This window comes from Calidris pugnax, unplaced genomic scaffold (assembly GCF_001431845.1).
Source record: "Calidris pugnax isolate Ruff unplaced genomic scaffold, ASM143184v1 scaffold75, whole genome shotgun sequence".
NCBI classification, from domain to species: domain Eukaryota; kingdom Metazoa; phylum Chordata; class Aves; order Charadriiformes; family Scolopacidae; genus Calidris; species Calidris pugnax.
This window is the reverse complement of record NW_015090908.1, coordinates 801,660-814,477: the sequence shown is the minus strand read 5'-3', so window position 1 is coordinate 814,477 and position 12,818 is coordinate 801,660. Positions and strand designations below refer to the sequence as shown.

At 50.9% G+C, this 12,818-nt stretch overlaps 1 protein-coding gene across 5 annotated transcripts in view; it reads left to right on the top strand.

The window, feature by feature from the left end:
• Nucleotides 1-2,617: 2,617 nt before the first annotated feature.
• Nucleotides 2,618-12,818, top strand: part of PCBP3 (poly(rC) binding protein 3) — a 57,784-nt gene continuing 47,583 nt past the window's right edge. For all 5 annotated transcript variants that reach the window (XM_014949248.1, XM_014949247.1, XM_014949246.1 and 2 more), the window contains exons 1-2: nt 2,618-2,624; nt 4,238-4,341. In XM_014949248.1, coding sequence (XP_014804734.1) covers nt 4,276-4,341 — 66 coding nt within the window. In that variant the 5' untranslated portion in view covers nt 2,618-2,624; nt 4,238-4,275. The remainder of the gene's footprint in view (nt 2,625-4,237; nt 4,342-12,818) is intronic.

Below are 12,818 nucleotides of genomic sequence, written 5' to 3'. Positions count from 1 at the left end.
TGCCCTACGATCCCAACCAGAGGGCCAAGCAAGGCACCCGGTGGACACAAAGAGCCAAATACTCCCAGGTGGGGGGAAGCTGAAGTCCAGCTTGGCTCGCTGAGTTTACAGGAGAGGCAGGGTGGGTGTTGGAGCAGACTTTTTCTTTTTGAAGGGGCGGGGGTGCTATGTTGTAGGGGATATGGAAGGACCTGCTGGTATTTGAGATGGTGGGATAGGGCAGCATCCTGAGTCCTGCCAGAGGCAGCATGCCAGAGTCCTGAGGGGGCTGTTTCTGCATCGTCAGCCCACTGTAGGTGCAGAGATGGGGAGACATGGTACAGGGCTGCTGAAAATCTGTTTTTGCCTGAGCAAGCTTTGCTTTGGGGGACCCTTAAAATGATCCCCAGCATGATCTGCTGGGTTGGGCTGGGCAGCAGACTGTGAGCTGGGGTGTTCTGGACACCCACCAAGGCAGTGCCAGGGATAACTCCCATGCCTAGGTGCCGTTTTGGATGCCCACAGATGTCCTCAAGGGCAGTGCTTATCAGCTTGCTCACCCTGAGTAAAAATGGGGGATTTGTTACGGCCCCATGGGACCAGTCACAAGACCTGCTCGTATGTGGAAGTACCTCACCTCTGAGGCTGGGCAAGAGTGAGGAACCACGCACAGTTCTCCTTCAGAGAACATTTTGCCACATCTCTGTGACTCCTTCTTACCCCCTTAAGACCAAATATTGTGAAATTTTGAGCCCCGTGGAACCAGGTGGCTGAGAGTCCTCCAGTGTGCACAGATGGCATTGAGCTGAAGGTGCTGCTGAGCCCCTGGGGATTGCTGTCCTGCATGGGGTCCATGCTACTCAGGATGCATGGTGCCTCTCTGGGATGAGTTAAGGTTATTGAAATGTCGAAGTCTACAAAGGTTGATTTTGGGGGGCACTGGCCACATCAGCGCATTGGAATTCACCGCGTCCTCAGGTGCTTTCATCTGGGAGCAATAGGTGTGATTTTGCTGGGGTCTGGACACCTCTGCTGTTCTGCTCTTCACAAATGACTCCTTTAGCATCCGGGGTGACCCCTCATGAATATTGGTGGTGAAATTTGCTAATGGGACCTAGTCCATGGCAAGCTGGCCATGCAGGTGAGGAGTCATGCTCTCCGCTGCCATGGAACAGGAGATAGAAAGCTTTTGGTGTGATAACCTTGCTGATGTCTTTCTCATGGCACCAATGGATGTGTCACTGGAGAGAAACAACCAGGAAAAATAAAAATTGTCTCTCCTGCCTGTACTGCCAGAGCAGACACAAGGTGTAGAGGCTTTAGCTGTGCTGGAGAGAGGATTTGAGAGATGATGGTGAGCATGATAGTCTACCAGTAGTTCAAGAAGTTGCTTGTCCATAAGCTTGTGGCGCTCCCTTTTGAGACAACTGCTGCCTGCCTTGCGTTGGTCACTGATGAGCAATACCCTGCTGTTGTGTAACGGGGGGACACAGGCAGCTACCACAGCCAGAGTCTCTTCGGCCGTGGTGGTGCTGCTGGATGGCTACGTCTGGCAGAGATCTTCTGGAGGCAGCCCCACAGAAGGTGTTGGAGATTGCTTAAAGCAGCCATGGTCGAGACGTGATTTGCAGTGCTGAGGTTTCTGCTTGGAGACAGCTTTTGGATTATTGGAGGTGCCCTCATGCCCATGCTGGAACTGAGGTTTGCCCCCAGCACAGTGCTAGTCCTCTGGGAAATGCAGGCAAGTCCATACCTGGAGGTGTCCTGCACCTCAATCGCAGAGAGCACAACTTAGGGGGCTCCACAAGCGTGTGGCTTGACTGACCTGCTCCTGTACATCTCAGGGGGCTGAAAGACATAGAAATAGCAGTTTTTGAGACTGGCTTACAATTCTACCTGCACCAAACATTTAGAGGGACAAGCTGTGCTGGAAGCAGGAGTTTTCTGTGCATGGGTACGCACATGGTGCTCAGTGCAAGGCTACAGGGTTGTGGTTGGGGTCTTACCGTGCAGCGTGTACTAACAGAAGTAGGGGCAGAAGGGTTGTACAAGAAGCAAACTGCTGGGAGATAGACCAATATTTTATTAAGACAAGTGCCGACAAATTCTTTAATGACACATTTCCATAATGCTAAGCCTTGCCTGGGCAGTGGGGGGGTGGGATGTGCCTGTGGGGCTGGGATGGAGGGGCTTGCGCTGGTGCAGTAGAGCAGGACATGGAGTTTCTTTGCCACCCCTTGTCCTTCCAGCATCCTGAGTCCTTGTCTGAGCCCCCTCTTTCACACATATTTCGATGAAGCTTGTGCCGTGGTCAGGGGTTTTCCTTTTTGTTCTCAATACTGGAATCAGTGACCAGAAGCTTGTGCTAATCAGCATTAAAAAAAATAATTAGCAAGGATTCCTCTGCACAGGACTGTTCTACCTACACACTTCCACATCCCCTGGGTTGTCCTTGGCCACAGTGGTGGTGTCAGGAGGATGATCTTGCGAGTTCTCGGGTCGGGGGGCTGGTCGGGGTTTCATAGGGCAGCCCAGGGTGCTGAGATGTTGTGCTGCCTTTCAGGTCCTCCCCTGCTGCCTCCTCCGCTGACCCCCAGCCCTCTGCCCCACGGCCTCCCCGACCTGCCCCTGCTGCTCCTCCAACGGTGAGTCGCCGTTTGGGCTTTCCATCCTTTCTAATTTATTTTGGGCAATTTGTTTGAGACCTGTCCTGTTTGCTGGTGACGCAAGCTAGGGATGCAGTCACTACCTTGGGGGACATGGCTGCTGTTCAGAGAGACATATAAGATATTGTGGGGGAAAAAATGTTAATTCTGAGGATAGTTGGTCATTGAGAGAGGCTGTGCAGTCTCCACCCTGGCAGGTTTTTAAGCCTCAAAGGGGTAAAGCCCTGGGCAACCTTGTCTGATCTCAGTGCTGACACTGCTGTGAGCAGCAGGTGGGACTGAAGACTGACCTTGGGGGGTCCCATGGGCTCCCCTCCCACCAACAGGCTCCTTCCCGTGGCAGAAGCATCAGCCCCTCGTGCCTAGGTCTCTGGGGACAGGCGTGGTGGCTGCTGAGACACTGGGAAGAGGAAGGTTTCCCCTTATAACACAGAAGCTGCCCCAGCAGGTCAAGAGCAGCACCAAGTTTGAGCGACGAGCGGGGCCTGCAGCTTGCCTGAAGAATATTTTGGGTGATGGAGAGGTTTTTCTGCCCTCCGGCACTCAGCTTATTAACTGCTCGGGCTGCTCAATTGATTTTATTGACGGGTAGTGCATGCCCCAGTTAACTTATTGGGAGCAGCAACAAAAATAAAACAACAAAAATAACCCTGCACCCATGTCACGGAAACGTGCTGGATTCTTTCCATTGCTGTGGTGGTGAGATTTCTGGATGAAGGAGACCCCTGGTTTGCTCTCCCTCTGTGGGGGCACTTCACAGAATCACAGAATCTCGGTGGTTGGAAGGGACCTCTGAGATCATGGAGTCCAACCACACAGCAAAAAAACCCAAACCAAAACAAAAAAACCCCCACCACACCCACAACAAACACCACAACACAGAACACCCACCAACCAAGCCCCATACCAACAGCACCACATACAACACCCCACCACACCCCAATAATCTCGGGCACTAGAGCATGCCCTGAAGAGCCACATCTACACGTTTCTTAGATACCTCCAGGGATGGTGACTCCACCACCTCCCTGGGCAGGCTGTTCCAGTGCCTGACCACCCTCTCAGGAAAGTCATTCTTCCCAAGATCCCAATATCTAAACCTCCCCTGCCCCAACTTCAGACCATTTCCTCTGCTCCTGTCATTATTCCCCTGGGAGAAGAGGCCAACCCCCACCTCTCTACACCCTCCTTTCAGGGAGCTGTAGAGGGCAATGAGGTCTCCCCTCAGCCTCCTCTTCTCCAAACTCAACATGCCCAGTTCCCTCAGCCTCTCCTCATAGGACTTGTTCCCACAAGCTGGACTGCTGGGCTGTGGTCACTTGGGGGGTTGTGTCCTGAGGACCCCTTCCTCCACAGACCATCTCTTCAGATGACTTCCCTTGAGGACCTGCCCAAACCTGCTCTGGATGTAGAGGAAAGTATAGCTAGGGCTTTGCTCCCTGTCTCATGAACAGCCTGGAGGCGGTGTTCCTGATTGTTCTGTCCCTCCCAACCCAAACCGTGTTTTATTTCTCTCTGAAATTCACTTTTCCTGGATGGTGAGCAGCCATCAGCTGCCTGTGCCTAACCTCTGCCCTTCTCCTGCTCTGCAGGCTCGTGCCGCGGACGCGTTTTCCGCCCCGTGCTCAGCATGCCCTTTTCTGGTGCCACCGGACCCTCCGAGGAATTGCTCTGGAGCTCCAGGCCAACCTGCAGGGTAAGGTAAGGCGAGATCAGCCACTTTCCAGAGCCTGGGGAGGGGGTGTTTTGCAGCTGCCCCACTGTCTCCCGTGGGCTATAAAGCTCCTGCAGGGAGGAGGTGGTTGGGTTCTACACGCGGAGGTGCTGCTGCCCCGCAGGGACCCGGCTTTTTGCATGGGCAAAAAAAAGAGGGGAAGGGTGTTTTTCTGCCTGCGTGGTGCAATCCTGCTAACAGGGCTTCTGTGAGAGGGATGCTTGGCTGCTGGGGCCTCTTTCTGCAAAGGGTCCTGCGTCCGCGCACGTCTCTGCCCTCCTTGCTCTTGGCCACCTGCTTCCTGCCGCGTTGGTCACGTGGGTCCATTAAAACCAGCTAAAGAGCGGGGCTGGGAAGTGCATAGACAGGGTGGTTTTCATCAGCCACTCCGCTTTTGTTCCTAAATTAGATCTGCTTTGGCCCGGGGCCATCCCGTTGTCCCAGGCATTGACTGTCGCAAATGGATGGTGGGGCAACATTTTCCATTAGCCAAGAGAAAGAAACACATCTCTGAGTGAGAAGGTAGCTCCATCAGGCAGAGATGCGACAGACAGCGACAGACAAACCCCCCTCTCTCCTCCCTTTCCTTTTAAAAGTGTCACCAATCCTTGTTTTCTGCACCTAAAGCCCTGGGAGAGACCAGCCAGAGCAACATCCTATACCTGCGAGAAGATGGTGTGTTTTGGATAAGTGGATGGAGGGTTTCTCAGAGGAGCTGCAGGTGACCCAGTAAAGAGCACAAAGGCTAGAACTGGCTCAAAAACCTGCGAGGAGGCTTGTCCAAGGTGATGTGGTGGGTACCGGTCATACCTCGTCTTGAGCATGGGTCATCTGAGGTCCCTGCTGTCACCGTCTGCGGCTCCTGTGTGCTAGGGGCAGCCTCTAACTCACACATCCATCTATGGAGGGGGTTTTTCAGGGGTGGGGGGTGGCTTTGGCTTTCCTGAGGTAGCTAGGAGCCACAAGCTGAAGGAAGAACATAGTTGAGAGATCATCCCAGGAGGGCTTTGCCTCTTCCCCGCTTGCTGGCATTCCCCTCATCATGGCAGGTCCTGGGGAAGAGCTCCCCATAGCCGAATCCAGGAAAACCAGGCCACAGCCTCGGTGGGGGAACTGAGCAGCCTGGGTCCCAGTCCCCAAACTGTCCTCCCACAAGTGCTCATAACCCAAATCTGTCCAGCAAACGTGTTGTGTTCTCTGGCCTTAGTGAAGACACTTTTCTGCAATAAGTGGTTATTAAAGCACCATTTGGATGAACATCGTAGCATCCCACAGCTCCAACCTCCCTCCAGGAAGGTCTCTGACCACGTTTTTCTGCCTTTTCATGCTCCCTGTTCAATGTCCCATCCCTTCTCCCAGGCCCCTCTCCCACATCTGCAGGCAGGAGAGGAGCCTGGTGCCCAGCTCTCTGCAAGCTGGCAGCTTCTGGCTCAAAATGCAAAGCAAGGTGTGGTTTTCATTTTAAGTGCTAAGTCCCCTTCAAGTCCGTGTCCTGGACCTGTGGCAGGAGGGAATGTCATCCTTTGAACTCATAGCTGATCCTGTGTGTGTAGTATCATGACTATTTTATGGAAAAACTACAGGTAGAAAGTGACACCTGGAAGAGGACTCTGGTTTTGGAGACCACCTGGAAAACTGCTGCTCCTCCATCTTGCACCAAGGCAAGGCGATGAGTGGTGACTGCTGGTGCTGGAAGCTGGAGATGCTGTGGGGCAAGCAAGGTGCTGGGGTGGGAATTGTCCGTGCTGGAGAGGGGAAAAGCTGTCCACAGTGCACCATGAGGGCTGCAAGGTGGTGAAGGGGACATGCCCGCCGGTGGCAAACGATTTCCCAGTTTGACCCTTCTGCTTAATCTGAACTTGAAGGTGAACGAGCAGAGCTGGCGGCGTCGATCGGGGACGCGGCTGATGAGCTCTGTGCCCTGCGGAGAGCCCGGCCCCCCGTGCCGGGTCCCTTTCTCACTGTGGGTGGTTTTTTTTTCCTGCCTCCCCTTCACGCCTTTCCAAAGCCATCAGTCAGAGCGGGGCCTGGCATGGCACCCGCTGCCATCGACCTTGCTGGGGGCCAGGGGGACGCCATACAGGCGCCCTATAGCAGAGAGCTGCCCTGCTGTCTGAGGGGCTTCTCCCGGCCACGGCCACCTCTCCGACACCTCTGGGCCTGGCATCTGCCTGCCCTCAGCTCGGGGTGTGGGGAGGCACAGGATAAAGGCAAAAGCACCGATAAAACCCATGCTGTGTGCCAGGAGGCCCGTTTCTCATAGATAACGAAGCTGTTTGCCCAGCCACATCCCCTGGTTCAAGGGGTCTGACATCTTAGCAAGTAGGGATGTGATGGTGGTGTTTGATTTGGGCTGGGCTTGCAGAGCAAAATGTAACTTGAAGCATCTCCGCCTGCTCGTGAGTCTTTAGATAAAAACCCCCAACAGGGTAGGTTTAGACTGAACATTAGGAAGGAATTTTTCACCAAAAGAGTGGTCGGGCATTGGAATAGGCTGCCCAGGGAGGGGGTGGAGTCACCATCCCTGGATGTGTTTAAGGGCCGTTTAGATGCAGTGCTGAGGGACATGGTGTAGGGGAGGGCTTTGTAGAGTAGGGGAGATGGTTGGACTCGATGATCCCAAGGGTCTTTTCCAACCTGAACGATTCTATGATTCTATGAAAATGCCGTACAAACTGACAAATTGTATTTCTTGGACCCATTGGGACATAAAACCCAAGCGTAGGTTGGAAACCTAGAACTTGACTTGGCTAATACGTAGGAAACTCTTTTTGGGGGGAAAAGAAAGATGATGCACCTTCCCTCAGCATCTTCCGTGCTTTAGCCACAGATTTTCCGCAGCTGCAAATAACAAACCATTTTAATCTAAGTATTGCTTGTTCTGATCTTTTAATCCAGCTTGCTTTCTATTGACAGAGCAGCCTAAAATGATTTCTCTGCCTGCCTCTCTATTATATAATAATTCAGAAGATTACTTGGGAGCCAGATTTAGCTGGGCATCGCTGGGGAAGGATGAGGGGCTGTGGACGGGGAGCTGCGGGGCTGGCAGGTGGGGGGCTTTCTTCTCTCCCTTTGGACGTTGGCCATTGCAAAACACAGTGGGAGGGGAAAGCAGCGAGCTGAACACATTTGGCTATGTCTGTAGTTTGTATTTGAGCATGGCAAGTTTCTCTCTCCGCTTGTATTTGTTGGAATAACATGCCCCATTGTCTGGCTGGTGGCTGGAGAAATGACCTTCCGAGCCAGAGAGGATCTCAGGTGAAACCCTGCTTTTCTCGACATGGTTTGGGGCATTTTATGGCTGTACTTCTGTCTTTGGTAACAGCATGGTGAGACAGTCTGGCCTCGGGAAGGACCTGGAAATAGGGACTGTCCTACTGATACCTCCTGTCCCCATGCAGAGTTGTGTGCTGGGGGAGAGCCGTGATGCAGAACCAGCAGCCAGGCTGAGTGCCAGGTTGGGAAGTGGTGGTGATGCCAAGAAGGCATGGAGGTGGCCAGAGTTGTGCTTTCTCACCAAAGCCCAAGCTCAGATGGGTCTTCAAGGAGCCTTGGGTGTTACCCTTAGATAAGAAGGGCTCAAGCCCTTGGGTGATGGGATGGCTGGTGACAGCTGCTCTACAGAAGTAACATCACTGAAATTCAAGGGCAGATGCCAGACACAGATTCACCTGGAGCTTTTCATTGGCAGGGGTGATGAATGGGCATATCGCTGGCATGACAAGGTGACACAGCCGAGGGATTTGCCAGGTGGAGACTCAGGTTGCCAGAAAAATGCAGCTTCAGACTGGCATGACCTATAGACTTTGGTGAGAAAAACAAGAGGATGTCTCTGGCTCCAAAACTTCTTTTTCCATTCCCCAGAATGAGTATCCTGAAAATGATGGGCTAGTACCTGTGGTTAACGAGACAACGCCAGGAGCTGCTTGGCCTGTGGACCATGGCTGCCTGGGATGTGGTGGCTCAGAGCTGCTGTCCCCTGGTAAACACAAAGCTTGGGCAAGGAGGGACCTCCATCATCAGTCAGATGCTGGGAGCTGTGGCTTGTCTTGCCTTGCTCCACAGGGCCTTGAGAACCCTTCTGGAGTGGAACATCCCCAGAATTGTGCTGCATTTTAGATTTGGCGAGTGTCTGTGGGGGGACACTTTAAAATGCCCTTTGAGTCTGGCATGGCCACACAGTAGTGGAAGCAGGCAATGCTCACCTGGAGTGTGCCACATCCCCTCCACTGCACTTGGTCTTTCTTCCAAGAAAGCTGTCTCCCTCTGCCTCCAAAGCAGGAGACTTGTGGTCTCTTGGAGCAGTTGGTCGGTACAACCACTGTGCGTTAGCAGGGAGGGCAGTGAAGGATGGCGTCAGGCAGGAGGCAGGTCAGGAGCAATGCATGGGCATGAGATTTTTTTGTCCCCCAGGGCTGGGTACTGGGGCCGGTTCTCCTTAACATCTTTATTAATGATCTGGACGAGGGGATTGAGTGCACCCTCAGTCAGTTCGCAGACAACACCAAGTTGGGTGGGAGGGTCGACCTGCTGGAGGGTAGAGAGGCTTTGCAGAGGGACCTGGACAGTCTGGGTGGATGGGCTGAGACCAAAGGGATGAGGTTCAACAAGGCCAAGGGCCGGGTCCTGCCCTTGGGTCCCACCAACCCCCTGCAGCTCCAGGCTGGGGGCAGAGTGGCTGGAGCTGCCTGGCAGAAAAGGACCTGGGGGTGTTGGTGGCCTGTGGGCTGAACATGAGCCAGCAGTGTGCCCAGGTGGCCAAGGAGGCCACCAGCATCCTGGCCTGTGTCAGGAACAGCGTGGGGAGTAGGACTCAGGAGGTGATGGTCCCCCTGTACTGGGCACTGGTGAGGCCCCACCTTGGGGGCTGTGTCCAGTTTTGGGCCCCTCACCACAAAAAAGACATTGAGGTGCTGGAGCGTGTCCAGAGAAGGGCAACGGAGCTGGTGAGGGGTCTGGAGCACAAGTCTTGTGAGGAGAGGCTGAGGGAGCTGGGGGTGTTCAGCCTGGAGAAGAGGAGGCTGAGGGGAGACCTTATTGCTCTCTCCAACTCCCTGAAAGGAGGGTGTAGCCAGGGGGGGGTCGGTCTCTTCTCCCAAGGAACAGGCCATGGGACAAGAGGAAACGGCCTCAAGTTGCACCAGGGGAGGTTCAGATTGGAGATTAGGAACAATTTCTTCACAGAAAGGGTCATAAGGCATTGGAATGGGCTGCCCAGGGAAGGGGTTGAGGCACCATCCCTGGAGGGATTTAAAAGACAAATTGACATGAGAATACGGTTAGTGTTGGTGTGTGTTTTGTTTGGGTATTTTGGCATTGGAATGGGCTGCCCAGGGAAGGGGTTGAGGCACCATCCCTGGAGGGATTTAAAAGACAAATTGACATGAGAATACGGTTAGTGTTGGTGTGGGTTTTGTTTGGGTTTTTTGGGTTGATTTTTTTGTTGTTGTTGTTTTTTTTTTAATGGTTGGACTAGATGATCTTAAAGGTCCCTTCCCACCTAAGCGGTTCTGTGATTCTATGATTCTGAGATGATCTTTTTTTTTTAGTGATGGAGCAGTTGTAGCACATCCTTTTCCTCCAAGACTCAGGGAGCCAGCTGAGCCGGAGCTCTGCAGTCAGGGCTCCAGCCTGGTCCATCCCTCTGCTGCTGCCTGCCTCCGGGATGGGTGGTTAACACAGCCCGTCACCAGCAGCCAAACCTGTGTTGCTGCACTCCCTCCTCTCCCTCCCAGAGGCTCTGTCCTCAGAGCGGGAGGGCAGGCACCCCTCTGCCAGCACCCTGGTAAAGCATCTCCCAATTTCCCCTCACGCACGGACGGTGCCCCGGTGCTTGTCTCCTGAGCTCCTTTCTCTTTCATGTTGAACGCGTTGGTTGGTTCGCCCTCATTGCCTTGAGGCAACCCGATTTGCTCAGTGGCCTTTAAAAAAATAATAAAATAAATAAATAAAAAAAATCAAAGCCCACTGAAATAACGAGAAGATGAGCAGTGGGTGCATCCCCCTTTCCAGCAAACAGAGGGATTTGGGAGAAAATGGGTCATGTGCTCTTCATCCTGTGCCACGTGGTGGCTCTCCCAGGGCCAATGAGGTTTGGAGCCCTCTGTGCCGTACAGCAAAAATCACTGGGATTTTTTTCCCCCATAGCATTTCTCATCCTTTCCAAACGTGAAAAGGCTGGCCATCTGTCCGGACCCCCCCTCACGCCAAATCGGCACTAAAGCGGCTCTTTGGGGAAGGTAAGAAGATTTAAAAGATTGTGTTGGTGGAAGACCACCTGCCGCGTGCAACTTTTCCTATGGGTGAAAATCAGGGAAGAATCATGAAATGAGTCAGGTCTGGGACTCCAGTATGGATTAAAAGAGGTTGGAATGCTTAAGAGCCATCTTAAGTGAATTCTCTGCATAGGAAATATAAATCTGTGTTGGTGGGAGGTGGGATTATGGGAGAAATAGATGCATGAGCAAGGGGGTTAGCTTAAGTGAACGGCTGCTCCTCAAGTCTGTCCTATAAAATATTTGCAAAAATATTTTTGCAAAACTGATTTGCAAAATACTGTTGTAAAATTGTTTAGCAAGATTGTTGTTCTCCGTTATAGTCTCTGCTGCATTTTACTAAAATTCAATCAGTGGCCTTTAAAAAAATAATAAAATAAATTAAAAAAAAAAATCAAAGCCCACTGAAATAACGAGAAGATGAGCAGTGGGTGCATCCCCCTTTCCAGCAAACAGAGGGATTTGGGAGAAAATGGGTCATGTGCTCTTCATCCTGTGCCACGTGGTGGCTCTCCCAGGGCCAATGAGGTTTGGAGCCCTCTGTGCCGTACAGCAAAAATCACTGGGATTTTTTTCCCCCATAGCATTTCTCATCCTTTCCAAACGTGAAAAGGCTGGCCATCTGTCCGGACCCCCCCTCACGCCAAATCGGCACTAAAGCGGCTCTTTGGGGAAGGTAAGAAGATTTAAAAGATTGTGTTGGTGGAAGACCACCTGCCGCGTGCAACTTTTCCTATGGGTGAAAATCAGGGAAGAATCATGAAATGAGTCAGGTCTGGGACTCCAGTATGGATTAAAAGAGGTTGGAATGCTTAAGAGCCATCTTAAGTGAATTCTCTGCATAGGAAATATAAATCTGTGTTGGTGGGAGGTGGGATTATGGGAGAAATAGATGCATGAGCAAGGGGGTTAGCTTAAGTGAACGGCTGCTCCTCAAGTCTGTCCTATAAAATATTTGCAAAAATATTTTTGCAAAACTGATTTGCAAAATACTGTTGTAAAATTGTTTAGCAAGATTGTTGTTCTCCGTTACAGTCTCTGCTGCATTTTACTAAAATTCAATTTTACCTGTGTCTTGCGGCTAATGCCCAAGCTCATATCCCTGGGCAGGGAAGTGTCCATCTCTGCGTTCACCAGAATATTCAGCCATTCCTAATTTGCGTGATTTACGGTGCAGGCTTTGGACAGGGTCCTTTATGTATGCGCTTGAGGTGGGAATAGCACAAAACAAATTGCCTTAAAGGACTTGATACTAAAATAAGAGAGATGTTAATCACATCTGGGTTTGGCAACGTAAGAAAACCCCCAACCCTATTTGATTTAATTTTTAAGTTTTTGGTTCTATTTTCTTTTTTTTTTTTCCTTTGCGCTGGGGATATTTGATTTGGGGAGAGGAACACCTTTTATAATGAGGCTCACATCATTTTATTCTCAGTTTGCCTTCAGGTACCCATTTTACTCAGGATGGCTAAATTCTTTCTGATACTGTTGCGTTTCTGTTGCATTTTCTTTGGTTACACTATGGCTTTTATAAGCAGAAAAGCGAAATTTTAGTTGCAAAAGTTATGGAGGACTTAAATGCTGTTGAAATCAATGCCAGAACATCATCTCCTTATTATAAAGGGAAAATGTTCTCAGATTTATTTTTCTTGTAATCTGAATTTTCTGGAATAATGTAATTTTAATGTGAACCATATTAGAAAATCTTATTCTATTATTTGGAAGTCACGTCCAACTTAAAAATAAATCAGAAACAGCGGATCAAGGGCGTTGTGTTTAAGTGTCTATAAAATGATTGACCTTTGTTTTGACGGATGCAAAGACGGATGATAGCCTGCATTTTGATCCAGAAACCAAACCTTGAAAACCGGCAGATTTCCCGATATCTGGAGGTTTGATTTTAATATAGAATTCCAAAATAATTCAATAATATTTCTTAAGGTCTTAGTCTCAAACTTTGCCCCTCTTTTATGGATTAATTTATATAAACATAATTTGTATTCTCAGATATAAAAGCAAATTTGAAATTCTTTCTTCCTGAGGAGTAACGGTAAAAACCATTCTTTTAATCTGGCTGAATTAAGAGAACATTTCTGTCTGACGAAAACCGATCGTTTTGGGGTGGGGAAAAAAAAGGCTACTGCTGAAGACCAAGGGAAAAATAAAACCTCTTTAAGCGGTTTC